At 36.1% G+C, this 14905-nt stretch overlaps 2 protein-coding genes across 2 annotated transcripts; both read left to right on the top strand.

Moving 5' to 3' along the window:
• Nucleotides 1-2608: 2608 nt before the first annotated feature.
• Nucleotides 2609-5768, top strand: LOC147763083 (uncharacterized). Its single transcript, XM_087009112.1, has 2 exons — nucleotides 2609-3939; nucleotides 5598-5768. Exon 1 carries the CDS (start codon nucleotides 2837-2839, stop codon nucleotides 3932-3934), a length of 1098 nt encoding a protein of 365 aa, XP_086865238.1. The 5' UTR covers nucleotides 2609-2836; the 3' UTR covers nucleotides 3935-3939; nucleotides 5598-5768.
• LOC147763082 (uncharacterized) lies at nucleotides 4726-6675 on the top strand. The gene is made up of 3 exons (XM_087008736.1): nucleotides 4726-5813; nucleotides 6113-6282; nucleotides 6614-6675. The coding sequence occupies exons 1-3, from the start codon at nucleotides 4726-4728 to the stop codon at nucleotides 6673-6675; spliced, it is 1320 nt and encodes a 439-aa protein (XP_086864862.1).
• The last annotated feature ends 8230 nt before the right edge of the window (nucleotides 6676-14905 follow it).

Raw genomic sequence — 14905 nt, 5'->3', positions numbered from 1 at the left:
CAAAATTAACAAATAGCACTGTTTTATTAAACTTCATGTATTAAGAGTTTGAAAAATGCACAGGAAGGCCATTTAAGAGCATTTTCTTTTATTATTACACTGACTTAAAAAAGCGTTACGGAGGTTAGGGGTTACTGAGCGACATTGATTAAACTATGACAGTGACGTAACTAACCAACAAATTCGACAGAGAACACCATGTATGATAAAAAGAAACATGAATTCAAATTAGTTGAGGACTAAAAACACTAAAATACGGGTAAATATAAACTTTTTCTTGTGGCAAATCAGCTATAATACCGAAGCAACACGTCGAAATCGTGCTTTTTGCGGCATATAGACCCCCGGGGTTCCCGTCAAAGCAAGTGGTACTATATTATTTGTTGTTTTTTAAGTAGAACACATCGGGTCCTGCTAAAAAAGGCTAAAAAAAGCTAAATTGCCGATGCCATAAGTCACACCTTAAGAAAAGCAGAAAATAATAGTGCACAAAATAGGAGACTGCCAATTCTGATGCAATAATACATTATGATTAACTTCACAGTCAACATCAAATTTTAATTATATATATATATATAATATATATAATGCACAACAGGTAACACAGATGAAAGTAAAAACATAAGGCTTCAGGCCCATCAGAGTTCAAGTTTACACTTAGAAAGTGCCAGAATGAGAAAAATGAAAATTAAAAAAACAAAAATGCATAAATTTAATAAAAATGATAATCCAATAGAGCTGGTCTTCTAATATGAGCTGCCTGTCAATCCTAAGAATCCTTCTTGTAAGACTAGTTAAAAAATAGTAAGTAATATAGTTTTCTTTCCATAATGTTAATGGTGGCAGTGCACAAAGTAGGTTTTTTGTCAATTTTGATGCAACATGATTAACTGTATAAATACCACCAATTTTTAAATATCTACTATTAAAAACATGGACATTAAGAGAATTTGATTAACACTGAGATTAATGCCCAAGGGAGCTCTAAGTCCCACATTGAAAATTCCAATATGTGAAAGAAAAATTTTCACAAAAAAACTGTATAACTTCCAGAAAATTAACTAATGAGACAGATTTTCCAACTGAAGCTGTATTTTAGTCCTACTGTATGTTTCTTTGTGTTTAGTGTGAGAAGAGTAAGTGACATGATTTTCCTTTCACGGTCACTATGGAGGCAGTGCCCAAAACAGGGTTTTGTTCAGTTTGATGCAATATTATACAATGCTTAACGGCATAATAACCATCAATTTTTTAATGATAAAATAAGATTATCGTAGATATTCAAAAAATGTGACTAGCCCATAGAGTTCAGAGTCACACTTTGAAAATCTCCAAATGTAAAGAAGAGATAACTGTATTGGAAAGAGTTTATTTCCATTTTCAACACCTTTTTCACATAAAATAATCAATTTATTTTTATATGATTAAAGGGATAATAACTCTTCGTATGAGATCTATATTTCACAATAAAAGCATTGTGAATAACTCATAGAAATACAATATATTCAAAAAGGACAACCTTGACACGGATCTTTTGGTAAACTATCGTCCTGTTTCCAATTTGTCATTTTTATCTAAGGTAGTAGAAAGGGTTATAGCAGTTAGACTATTTAAGCATTTAGAAGCAAACAATCTTGTTGAGGAAATGCAGTCAGCCTACAAATTCAATCATAGCACAGAATCTGCACTTTTGAGAATTAAAAATGATTTGTTAAGTGGTGTTGACAAACATTCTGCTATGTTATTGGTACTGTTAGATTTGTCTGCTGCGTTTGACACAGTAGACCATAATATTTTATTGACATTTCTAGAGCAGAGTGTAGGGGTTAGAGATAAGGCCTTAGATCTTTTACGATCCTATCTTGTTGGGAGAATGCATCAAGTTAATATAAATGGTGTGCTTTCTGAACTCTCACAGCTTTTATTTGGTGTTCCTCAGGGGAGCGTGCTTGGCCCGCTTAAGTTTTGTGTTTACACCTTACCCCTTGGAGCAATTCTGCGTTATCATAAGATAGGTTACCACTTTTATGCCGATGATACCCAGTTGTACACATCTTGTAACATCCATGATCCAGCATTGTCTGTGAACACAATTGTTGATTGCATATCAGACCTCAGAGGTTGGCTCATTTCAAACAAATTGAAGATAAATGATGGAAAAACAGAATTTTTAGTCATTACTCAACCCCACAACAAGGGCCTTGCTCATAACTTGCAACTTAAAATTGGAGCTAGTATGGCATTTTCCTCCCCCCATGTAAAAAATTTAGGAGTATACTTTGATTCTACACTTTCAATGGACAAACAGATCTCCAACATCACAAGGTCTTGTTTATTCAACATTCGGAATATTGGTACCATAAGGAAACATCTGAATCAATCTGCTGCTGCTACTGTTATACACTCATTGGTAACTTCCAGGCTAGACTATTGCAATTCTATATTATATGGATGTCCAGATGATAAGATCAAAAGATTACAACGCATCCAGAATATATCAGCACGGCTTTTAATGCTACAGCCTAGGGATTGCCATATCACTCCAATTCTTTTTCGTAAGAAGAATTTCGTTGGTCTTAACTGAGATCCGGTTGCGCGTGCAGGGCACTTTAGGTTGCACGCTAGTTGAAGCAAGGAGTCTTGGTGCAATACTCCTTGGTTGAAGGGCGAATTTGTCTAGTGGCGCTGATCTTTTTCACCGAAACGTGGTTTTGGGTGATTTTTATTGTGCACGTGGTGCATGCTATATCGTTATAGACAGTGGTCTTGCCGTTTGCAACGGTATTTGGCGCAATTTCAGTCAGGTTTCGTCGTCTGCTTCTGAACACGTGGTGTCATGGCGGACAAAACTACATGTAGTACCATTACTAAAAATGGACCTGAACACGTGAGTGATGGCAGGAAGGGTAAAGGGAAGTCGGCTTCCAAAAACCCTAAGTCTGTGGAGAAATCCTCGTCAGAGGATAATATTATGTCATTACTTGTATCTTTAAAAGCCTCTGTGGACGCTCAGGACGGCAGGTTAGAGAACATCGTCAGCCGTATTGATAACATGGAGGCGCAATATTCTCAGTATGACGACGAAGTTTACGTCGATAATGAATGTGTTGAGCCGGAGGAGGCAGGCACAACGGGTGAAAAAAGGAAGTTGGACTCGTATCTTCCCGACACGGAAGACAACCTGTTTAAGCACATGGCCAAGAAGTTTAACATGTCGGAGGAAATGGCCGACAACGTGGATGATGTGCTGGCCAAAACTGTGAACGATCTTTTTATGAATGGCCTGGACGAACAACATTTAAACGAGTTGATTAAACAGAACCACAGGCCAGGTAACTGTGATTACCTGCAAGTCGTGAAAACCAACCAGTTGATATGGGACCAGGTCCCAGGTTGGACCAAAGCAAACGATAGGAAAATGCAAAACATAGCACATACTTTGGTTAAAGGTGCAAACATTTTAGTTAAAACTGTAAACCAGATGGCCTTATACGAAAGGAATCCAGAAAAGGACACGAGTGATCATATTGGCAGCATGATCGAAAACTGCAACGATGTCCTAGCACTCATGGGACATATGAACAGGCAGATAAATATGACAAGGAAAGATTTTTTGAAACCGCAATTGAGCGGAGAATATGCTCACCTCTGCAGTCATGAGCTGACTTACAGCCAAAAATTTTTATTTGGAGACGATCTTCCCAAAATGGCAAGGGATATAGAGGATTGCTCAAAAATCAAACATAAATTGTTTGACAGATCTCTCAGAGGACGTAGAGGACGTGGTGTCAGAGGCCGTGGATCTGTGTACAGAGGTGTTAATCGACCTACTGGAGGGGGAAGACCCAGAGTGTGGCAGGATGATCCTGGAGCAGGGCCTTCTTTTGCAAAAAACTATGTACGCAGGGGACAGAGGAATCTGCCCAAGCAATAAATGAGGTAAATAATTATTTTGAAGCAGGTAGATTGGCTGACTTTATTGATCAATGGAAACTGATTACAAGTGACCTATTTATTCTTGACATTGTAAAGCATTGTCATATTAATCTAGATTTCAACGGTGGGATTCCAGCCATTGTGAAATCAAATTGCAAGTTTAATAGGTTAGAAATGTCCATTATTGACATAGAAATTAAAAAATTATTGGACATGAAAGTGATTATTCCTGTGAATAGTGAAGCAGGCCAAATTTTATCACCGATTTTTTTGAGACAAAAAGAAAATGGTGAATACAGATTAATTCTGAATCTAAAGGAATTAAATCGGTTCATTCCATATCAGCATTTTAAGATGGAAACCTTTGAGAAAACCCTACCATTGATAACCAAAAATGTAAAAATGGGGTCTGTCGATATCCGTCATGCTTATTATTCAATTAAATTTGCAGATGAACAGCAAAAATTTTTTAGATTCCAGTGGAGGGATAAAATCTACCAATATACCTGCTTACCCAATGGGGTCAGTGAAGGCCCGCGATTGTTTACAAAACTTCTTAAACCAGTTTTTGGGAAACTGAGAAGTTTAGGTTATGTTAGTTCAGGGTACATTGATGACAGTTTAATAATTGGCAGTGATGATTTAGAATGTACGGAGAACTTAAATGCAACAGTTACACTTCTGTCCAAATTGGGTTTCATCATAAATGAAGACAAATCAGTTTTGAGACCAACAAGCAAGTTAAAATTTTTGGGAAATGTTATTGATTCTGACAAAATGATAGTAACAATGCCACTTGACAGGCAGGAGAAAATAATTTCTGCATGCGAAGAGTTGTATAATGTTTCAAAGGCACCTATTAGACAAGTGGCGAGAGTCATTGGGTTGTTAGTAGCAAGTTTTTCAGCTGTGGATTATGGCAAACTGTACTATAGGAAGTTAGAAAGAGCAAAGATTAAGGCTTTACAAGAATCGAAGGGTAACTATGATGCACCCATGATAATATCAAACAGTATGAGGTCAGATTTAATTTGGTGGATTGTCAACTTGAAATCCCAGCATAGGGTTATTGCTAGACCAAACCCCTCAGAGACTTTACATACAGACGCATCCACTTTAGGTTGGGGTGCAAGTTATAAAAACAATAATTTTGGAGGTAGATGGACGAATGTAGAGGGTAAATTGCCTATTAATGTATTAGAATTAATGGCCATTTTGAATGCACTCAAGTCCCTCAAACGTGATCTTAAGTCAAAGCATATTAAGGTGATGTCAGATAACACTACGGCAGTGTCATACATTAACAACATGGGAGGCACAGTTTCTGAAAACTGTAATAAAGTAGCATGTGACATATGGATTTGGTGTATATCACATGATGTCTGGTTAACATGTACACATATAGCTGGCAAAAATAATGAGGCAGCAGATAAGGCTTCCAGAGAATTCAAGGATGATCTTGAATGGAAATTAGACAGCAAGATTTTTCATAAGATATGTAATTTTTGGGGAACCCCAGATATAGACTGCTTTGCATCTAGAATAAATGCTCAAGTAGAAACATATTGTTCATGGAAGCCTGATCCAAACTGCTCTTTTGTTGATGCTTTTACCATTGACTGGGAAACTTTTAACTCAGTTTATTTGTTTCCACCTTTTAGCTTACTGGGAAACTGTGTGCAGAAAGTCAGACAGGACAGAGCCAAGGGAATCATTGTAGCACCAATGTGGCCCACACAAGCATGGTTTCCGAGACTGATGGAATTGTTGGTGGAGAAACCAGTCATAATACAGAAAAAGAAGAATCTTTTAAGACTTCCTCACCTGCAGTTGAAACACCCTTTGGAAGGGAAATTAAGACTGATTGCTTGCAAAGTGTCAGGAATAGTTTCAGAGAACGAGGATTTTCAGAGGACTCTACCAAAATACTTATGTTGTCTTGGAAAACAGGGACACAAAAACAATATAACACACACATTAACAGGTGGTTTCAGTACTGTAGTAAAAGGACAATTACTCCACTTTCGCCAACTTTGGAAGCAGTAATCGAGTTTTTAACTGAACAATTTAATAAAGGTTTGGGTTATGAGAGTTTGAACACTGCACGTGGAGCTCTCTCAGCTTTAGGAATAAACTTTGATGGATTCAGAATTGGAAATCACCCATTAATTATCAGATACATGAAGGGTGTGTTTGCAGCCAGACCATCACAACCCAGATACACAGAGGTGTGGGATGTTGAAAGAGTATTGACATATTTGAGGAAACTTTCTCCTGTTAAGCATATAACTCTCAAAGATTTGACATTAAAGCTAGTGATGCTCATGGCTCTGACTCAAGCTGCACGTACACAAACTTTGCAGTTGTTAAGTTTTCAAGGTTATAAAAAATTGAGAACTGAGTTTTTGTTCAAGTTAGATGGTTCTTTAAAACAAAATAGGCCAGGTTATAATGTTGTTTCAGTATCTTTTAAGGCCTACCCTCCAGACAGGAGGCTTTGTGTGTATACTGTATTGAAGGAATATTTGTTTCGCACAAAAGTCATGAGAAATGACAAGAACTGTGCACGTTTGTTAATAAGTTACATGAAACCACATCATAATGTCGCAAGAGACACAGTAGCAAGATGGATAAAAACTGTTATGAGTAGAGCTGGTATAGACACTTATACATTTAGCTCTCACAGTGTTAGAGCTGCAGCTACCTCTAAGGCAAAAGCCTCTGCAGTACCTATATTAGTCATTATTGACAAAGCTGGTTGGTCTAAGAAAAGTACTTTTGCGAAGTTCTATGACAAGCGCATTGTAAGTAATCAAGACAGATTCCAGGATGGAGTTCTGGGTAAATAAAGAATCTTTTGAAATGAATGAAATGTTTGTCACATCAAGCTTTAAAGTCTCAGTTAAGACCAACGAAATTCTTCTTACGAAAAAGAATTAAAAAAATTTAACGAGACTTACCTTGGTTAAGTCGAAGTTTGATTTCAATTCTTTGAGTAAAGAATTGAGGGAGGGCTTAACTGCCACCCTCCCACCCAACTTTGGGTTACAGCTCATTGCTTGTATTATAGAGGAAGAGAGCTGTGGGGAATTAATGTAATTAATTCCATGTGGTTAATGTGACAAACACTTTGAAAAGTGCCCTGCGCGCGCAACCGGATCTCAGTTAAGCCCTCCCTCAATTCTTTACTCAAAGAATTGAAATCAAACTTCGACTTAACCAAGGTAAGTCTCGTTTAATTTTTTAAATTTTAAAGCATCTGCACTGGTTACCAGTTAGGGCCAGAATTTTATTTAAGGTTTTAGTTTTTACACATGCTGCTTTTTATAATCTAGCTCCACCATATATAACTGATTTAGTCAAACATTATAGCCCTCAAAGATCCCTGAGGTCTGGTGACAAACTTTTACTGAAAGTTCCAAAATCAAGGTTAAAATCATATGGTGACATATCATTTTGTGTAGCTGCACCAGTAGAGTGGAATAAGTTGCCAATTTTTCTTAGACAAATAGAATCACAAGAATCTTTTAAAAAGGAATTAAAAACTCATATTTTTAAGACATTTTATTCATGAATCTTAAATTTTATAATTTTAAAGAAACCTTGGATTTTTTACTTTTAATTACTGTTTATTACAATTAAGTTAGTTTAGCTCTTATTTATATAAAATATATCTTAACCATTTTTATCTATAAACTTCTTTGTATTTTATGTTGTACAGTCTATTGAACATTTTATGGATTTTAGACTTGAAATAAATATATTATTATTATTATTATTATTATATTCTGTTTTACCACAAAAACGGCAGTTATGGCTATTATTCTGATATCTGAGCTTGTCTTAAGACCACGTGACCTCCATTGATGGCTATACTCTGTTAAAATCTCTTAAGAGATTTAACAAAAAAAACCAAACTTTTTAGAAAAAAACCAGGGACTAACTTTGAATGTAAAAATGGATTCATTAACCATTGGTAAGCATGGGAAAATTGTTGTTTACTCCAGGAAAATTCATTTTTTGGCCGAAACGAAGAGTTATTATCCCTTTAATTAAAAAATTGTTGACATAGGAAAAATATCAATAGAACAATTTTAAATGTCCAATTTGCTCCAAGGTAAAATGGTTTTTCACTTATCGTGTTATCAGTGTTGCATATATGCTGAAAAAAGTGAAAAAAAAGGATAACTTCCACAAAAATTACCCGATAATGCTGATTTTCTAACTTGACCTGCATTTTAGTAAGATTGATTAAACCTGTGAGTTTCATGACAACAGTCTTATCGGTTTGCCTTGAAATGTGTTTACAGTGTTGAATATATTCTGAAAAGTTAAAAAAAAACAGCATAACTTCCATAAAAATGGCCCAATCATGCTGAAGTTTGAACTTGACCTGTGTATTATGAATATTCATCAGTTTTGTAATTTTCAAGCCTAAAGAAAAAATGGTTTTCCTTTTTATCGTGTTATCGGTAAAAGTGCATGGCGGCGACGACAGACACAGGTGACGGCTATATGTACAGACACATCTGTGTTCATGTACATAATAATAATGACACTAGGTATGCTTCAGATAAACTCTTAATTTACCTTTTTATGAAATGTAACTGTTACATGATGATGATTCTAAATAATTCATTTGACAAAATAAAATAAGTGTCCTGTTATTACAAATTGTAATGCAATAGGTGAAAATGTCCAGTCTATTAAATAATTTACCTGGATCTCAGTGGATTCAGTAGATTTTAGGAAAATGGTGGTCCAATTGGCCAGAAAGCTGAATAGATTATGACAAAGATTGCACTAACAAAGCAGCCTTTTTATGTACAGACACAGATGAGTCTGTACATATTGCCGTCACCTGTGTCTGTCATCGCCGTCGTCACCGTCGACATGCACTTTCAGCATAAACATGATAAGTGGAAGACAGTTTTACTTTTGGCTTTATATTTACAGAGCTGATGAATATTTATAAAATGTAGGTCACGTATGGAAATCACCATGATCAGGCCATTATTTTAGCAGTTATGCTTTTTTTTCAACCGATAGGCCTGTTGTCATGAAGCTCACAGGTTTAATCAATCTTACTAAAATGCAGGTCAAGTTAGAAAATTGACATGATCAGCCATTATTTTATAAGTTAAGCTGTTTTCTCACTTTTCGTCATATATACAACACTGTTAACACATTTCGAGGAAAACCAATAGGCTTATAGACATGAAACTCACAGGAGTGCTTAATCTTACTAAAATACAGGTCGAGTTCGAAAATAAGCTAGATTGGTTTGGTTTTGATGCAGTTATGCCTTGTTTATAAGTGCTTTTACCTCAGATTCAGTCTTGTTTACATTTTGGCAATTTCAAGGTGTGACTTTGAAGTTCATAGTCCCCATAGTCCCGAAGACCTTTGCCAGGCACATTTTTATGTACAGACACAGACGTGTCTGTACATATTGCCGTCACCTGCATCTGTCGTAGCCGCCATCACCGTTGCTGTGATCTTTTCATCATATATTCAACACTGTAAATACATTTCAAGGCAAACTGATATGCCTGTTGTCATGAAACTCATTTTGGTAATTTCAAGGTGATACTTGAAGTTCCATAGTCCCAAAGACCTTTACTAGTCATATTTTCTGAATAAACATGATACTTCTATTTTATCATTAAAAATTGATAGTGATTATGCTGTTAAGCATTATGCAATATTGCATCAAAATTAAAGAAAACTATTCTAGGCACTTCTGCCATAGTGCCCATTAAAGGAAAACCATGTCACTCACTCTTCTCAAATTTACAGGAAAGAAACATGGGCCTTAAATGCAGCTTCCTTTGGAAAAGCAGTCTGTTTATTTATTTTTCTGAAAGTTTTACATTTTTTGTGAAAATTTGATTTTTGTATATACGCATTTTCATTATTTTGTGCATTGTTATTTTCTGCTTTTTTTCTGTACATTTGACAGCTTTGCTGCCATGTTATTGTTGTTCTGCATCATTTGTACAAATTTCAGTAATGTGGGACTAGATTTGACAAAATCATTAACGTTTAACTATTTTAAACCATGGAAATTGCTAGTCTTTTCAATGTAATTTTCAGTTTTCTCAAATATATTGGGTGAAAAAATCTTTTTAATTGGACATAGTCAACTGATAAGCGTATCACAGATTTTTATTGTTGTTATGCATCATTTGTACAAATTCAGTTATGCTGCACTAGATTTGTCAAAATTGTTAACGTTTAACTACTATAAGCCATTTAATTCTAGTCTGTTCAATTCCAGGTGACCCTTTCCATATAGCATGGCTGCTTCTTGGTCAACTAACACTTCCTGTCTGGTCATGGCTATTTCCTTTAGAAAAAGCCTGCAGTGAAAGATAGCAGTAAGAGCTAGTCCATGTCTAATCCATGTGTACAATACATGGTATGTGGAAAGATTTAGGACATTGTGAAATGGTGTGCTAAACTCGATGCCAGAAACCCATTGTAAGGTGGAATCTGCATGTGGTATTGGCAGTAAGGAGAAGTCTTGAATGGTTATATGTTGTTTTTCAGATGACATTTGTGGGTAATTTGCCACTTCTTACACAAACGAACTCAAATCATAACATTTTGTTTCATTTGAGACTGAATGATATGTTGAAAAATTGAAAAACTTGTTTTCAGTAATTCACTATTCTCACAAAAATTGCCAATAAACTACACTTCTATTACATACAGTCCACTGATAAGCTTATCACAGATTTTTATTGTTGTTCTGCATCATTTGTACAAATTTCAGTAATGTGGGACTAGATTTGTCAAAATTATTAATGTTTAACTATTTTAAACCATGGAATTTGCCAGTCTTTTCAATGTAATTTTCAGTTTTCTCAAATATATTGGGTGAAAAAATCTTTTTAATTGGACATAGTCAACTGATAAGCTTATCACAGATTTTTATTGTTGTTATGCATCATTTGTACAAATTCAGTTATGCTGCACTAGATTTGTCAAAATTGTTAACGTTTAACTACTATAAGCCATTTAATTCTAGTCTGTTCAATTCCAGGTGACCCTTTCCATATAGCATGGCTGCTTCTTGGTCAACTAACACTTCCTGTCTGGTCATGGCTATTTCCTTTAGAAAAAGCCTGCAGTGAAAGATAGCAGTAAGAGCTAGTCCATGTCTAATCCATGTGTACAATACATGGTATGTGGAAAGATTTAGGACATTGTGAAATGGTGTGCTAAACTTGATGCCAGAAACCCATTGTAAGGTGGAATCTGCATGTGGTATTGGCAGTAAGGAGAAGTCTTGAATGGTTATATGTTGTTTTTCAGATGACATTTGTGGGTAATTTGCCACTTCTTACACAAACGAACTCAAATCATAACATTTTGTTTCATTTGAGACTGAATGATATGTTGAAAAATTGAAAAACTTGTTTTCAGTAATTCACTATTCTCACAAAAATTGCCAATAAACTACACTTCTATTACATACAGTCCACTGATAAGCTTATCACAGATTTTTATTGTTGTTCTGCATCATTTGTACAAATTTCAGTAATGTGGGACTAGATTTGTCAAAATTATTAATGTTTAACTATTTTAAACCATGGAATTTGCCAGTCTTTTCAATGTAATTTTCAGTTTTCTCAAATATATTGGCCGAAAAAGTCTTTTTCATTTGACATAGGCAACTGATAAGCTTATCACAGATTTTTATTGTTGTTATGCATCATTTGCACAAATTTCACAACTATTTGACCAGATTTGTCAAAATTATTAATGTTTAACTATTTTAAACCATTGAATTTGCCAGTCTTTTCAATGTAATTATCAGTTTTCTCAAATATATTGTCGGAAATAATCTTTTTCATTGGACAAAGCCAATTAACAAGCTTATCACAGATTTTTACTGTTGTTATGCATCATTTGTACAAATTTCAGTAATGTTGGACTTGATTTGTAAAAATTATTAACATTAACTCTTTTATGCTGTTGGAATTTGCCAGTCTTTTCAATGTAATTTTTAGTTTTCTAAAATATATTGGGCAAAAAAATCTTTCTCGTTGGACATAGTCAACTGATAAGCTTATCACAGATTTTTATTGATCTTATACATCATTTGTACAAATTTCACAAAAGTTGGATTAGATTTGTCAAAATTATTAACGTTTAACTACTATAAGCCTTGTAATTACAGTCTTTTCAATTCCAGTTGACCCTTTCCATATAGTATGGCTGCTTCTTGGTGAAGTGACACTTCCTGTCTGGTCATGGCTAATTCCTATAAAAAAAGCAGGCAGTGGGAGACAGCAACATGAGCAAGGCCATGTCTCATCCATGTATACAACAGATGGTATGTGGAAAGATTCAGGACATTGTCAAATGGTCATTGTCAACTGAATGAGGTGTAAGTTTAAAAAAAGAGGGGTGGGAAAAGAAATGTCTCAAATTACTGAATTTATGTAAGATGTAAGTATGATTTATATAATTTTGTGGGACATATAGGTTATAAATATCACGTAAGATGGAAGCATGTTTAAGTACAGGGTTACTACTTAATATGGAATATTATTTTTGGGCGAGTAAATTTTCTACAAAATATTTATTTTCTCTCTAACTATTTTAAATCCAAAACTGAGGTGCCACTCCATGTGTAGCCAGGTGTGTTACCTAATTACCACACAACTCTCGAAACAATTGATGCATGCAGTTGCATGTTCTGTGGTAAAAAATGTGAGGGGTGGTATTTTCGGCAATTTCTGCCCTTGTATAAAAACGCATGGGTTTAGTCAATATTTGAAGTGTATTTAAGGAAACAACAAAGGGATCGCTCTGAAACTTGACAGGTACCAGAAAATATGTTTCGACAGCTAAGCAACGCAGCTTACTATGGGATTTTTGCTCTCAGAGAAAATGGCCAGAAACGGACAGTCATTGCCAGGCAATTCAACATTTAAGCAGGAACCGTTAGTAAAGTCCTCCAAGGAAATGCTACAACAGGGGCACCTACTCCAATACCTCAACCAGGGTGTCTGCGTATCACACCAAGAAGAGAGGATTGCCTTCTCCTTAGAGTGCGCCATGCTGGTCGTACAAAGACAACCAGTGTCCTCAGAAAAGAGTGGCAGAATGTCATTCAAACACCCGTTTCAAGATCCCTCGTAAACAAGAGATTACTGCAAGTTGGTTATTTTGCACAAAGACCAGTAGGGAAACCACTGTTAACAGCAGGTCATATACAGCGACGTCTGCAATGGACTGGGAACCACGTGCGTTTGGAGCGAAACCGCTGGAATCACGTCATTTTCAGTGATGAGGCCAGATATGGATTTTTTAGGGTTGACCGTCGAATCCGTGACTGTCGACATGTACGAGAGCCATAAATCAGTGATTGTGTACTGCCTAGGGTGCAAGCAGGGGGTGGCAACGTCTCTGTTTGGGGAGCATTTCATGCCAGTGCTCAGAACCAGTTGGATTTTCTAGGAGGCAACCTCAACCAGGATTCCTACAGAGACATTCTACAGCAAACAATGCTTCGATTTGTAAGAGTCATCTTCAGGAACAACTTTTTGTACCAAGACGATTGCGCAACCCCACATCAAGCTCGCAGAATCTCTGTTTTTCTTCAAAACCAATGGGTTCAGCAACTGCCCTGGCCTGCAGACCCCAAATATGAACCCAATTGAAAATCTGTGGGTGGAAGTAACTCACAGAATTAATAGCTATGGTCATTGGCTGGTAAATAGTGATGGACTGCGACAGGCAAATATCACTGTGTGGAATGATATCCCATCCAAACTCTAAAAAACTTGTCACAGGGTATGCCATGTAGGATGAGGGCGCTGCAAGCGGCTGCTGGAGGTCATACCCGCTACTGATGACTTTTCATGATTTACTGTAATGAGTTCTTTGACTGCGTAACATATCACTGTCCGGAGGCTATCATTTTCTTTAATATCTTAGCTTAAAGTTATTACTGACATCAAACTGTTGATATGGTTTTCTTGGGGCGTTCTTTTCTTTTGAATGACATCTTATGTCTGATTTGATATTATTGACCAAAATATCTCACAATAGAAGACTGGATATTTTTATCACCCAATGACATACTTTTTTGATGAATCAAGTCAAAAATTTTTTAATCAGCACTCAAAAATAACAATGATAAAAAATATTCCATATTAAGTATGGTAATGTGCCATGAATTTCGATCAGTAGAAAATAATTAAATTTGGGAAAAGATCGTTTTGGCCGAAATTCATGACATGGAGGTGCTCAGAACTTCCAAACATTCGAATTTCATGGAATTCTGTCAATTTTGACCGGAAGTTGTCTGTTCGTCGCTAGGTCTTCTGTTATCTTCTCCCGACGATCTATTTAGAGTTACCATTAGTATGATGTGTGAGTGTCAGTAGTTGCGACCAAAGGGATACACGTACTTTCACCTGATACTGTGTACGGCCCAAGGTGCTAGATGACGATCAGTACTGTTGGCTAGGGATGCAAAACAGCATCGTTATCAGTATGTCGGGTATCGGCCCGATCTGATGTTATCTTAACGCAAGATTAGTCGACGCCGATCGCTTACGATCACCGTTCAATTCGTCCCAAGTTCGAGGTTTGAATATACGCAGGTAAACGCGTGAGAGAACGAACTCAAGTCCCGTGCAAAGTTTCTAACCTTCAACAATATTTAATTCTGAAGTATAACAAATATTACAATCGTCGTGTCTCATTGAGGTCTAACATCAGTTCTCTCGAATAATGTTACCCACCTGGCTTATATGCAGGTATACAAGTAATCTGATTAAATCAAATTACCGGTCGCTCCTCGACCGTCTGAACAAAACTTAATTAAATTAGAGGTCACTTGGCCACCTCCACATCCTTCTAGGCAGTGACTGATCAAACTGGCTTCGATTAAACAGTGACAATAAACTTCATGAACAAGATTCTGCCTACACTCTTACTGAAGTTC

This window comes from Lingula anatina, chromosome 3 (assembly GCF_051362555.1).
Source record: "Lingula anatina isolate TDL-2025a chromosome 3, LinAna3.0, whole genome shotgun sequence".
NCBI lineage: Eukaryota > Metazoa > Brachiopoda > Lingulata > Lingulida > Lingulidae > Lingula > Lingula anatina.
This window is presented reverse-complemented; position numbering and strand designations above follow the sequence as displayed.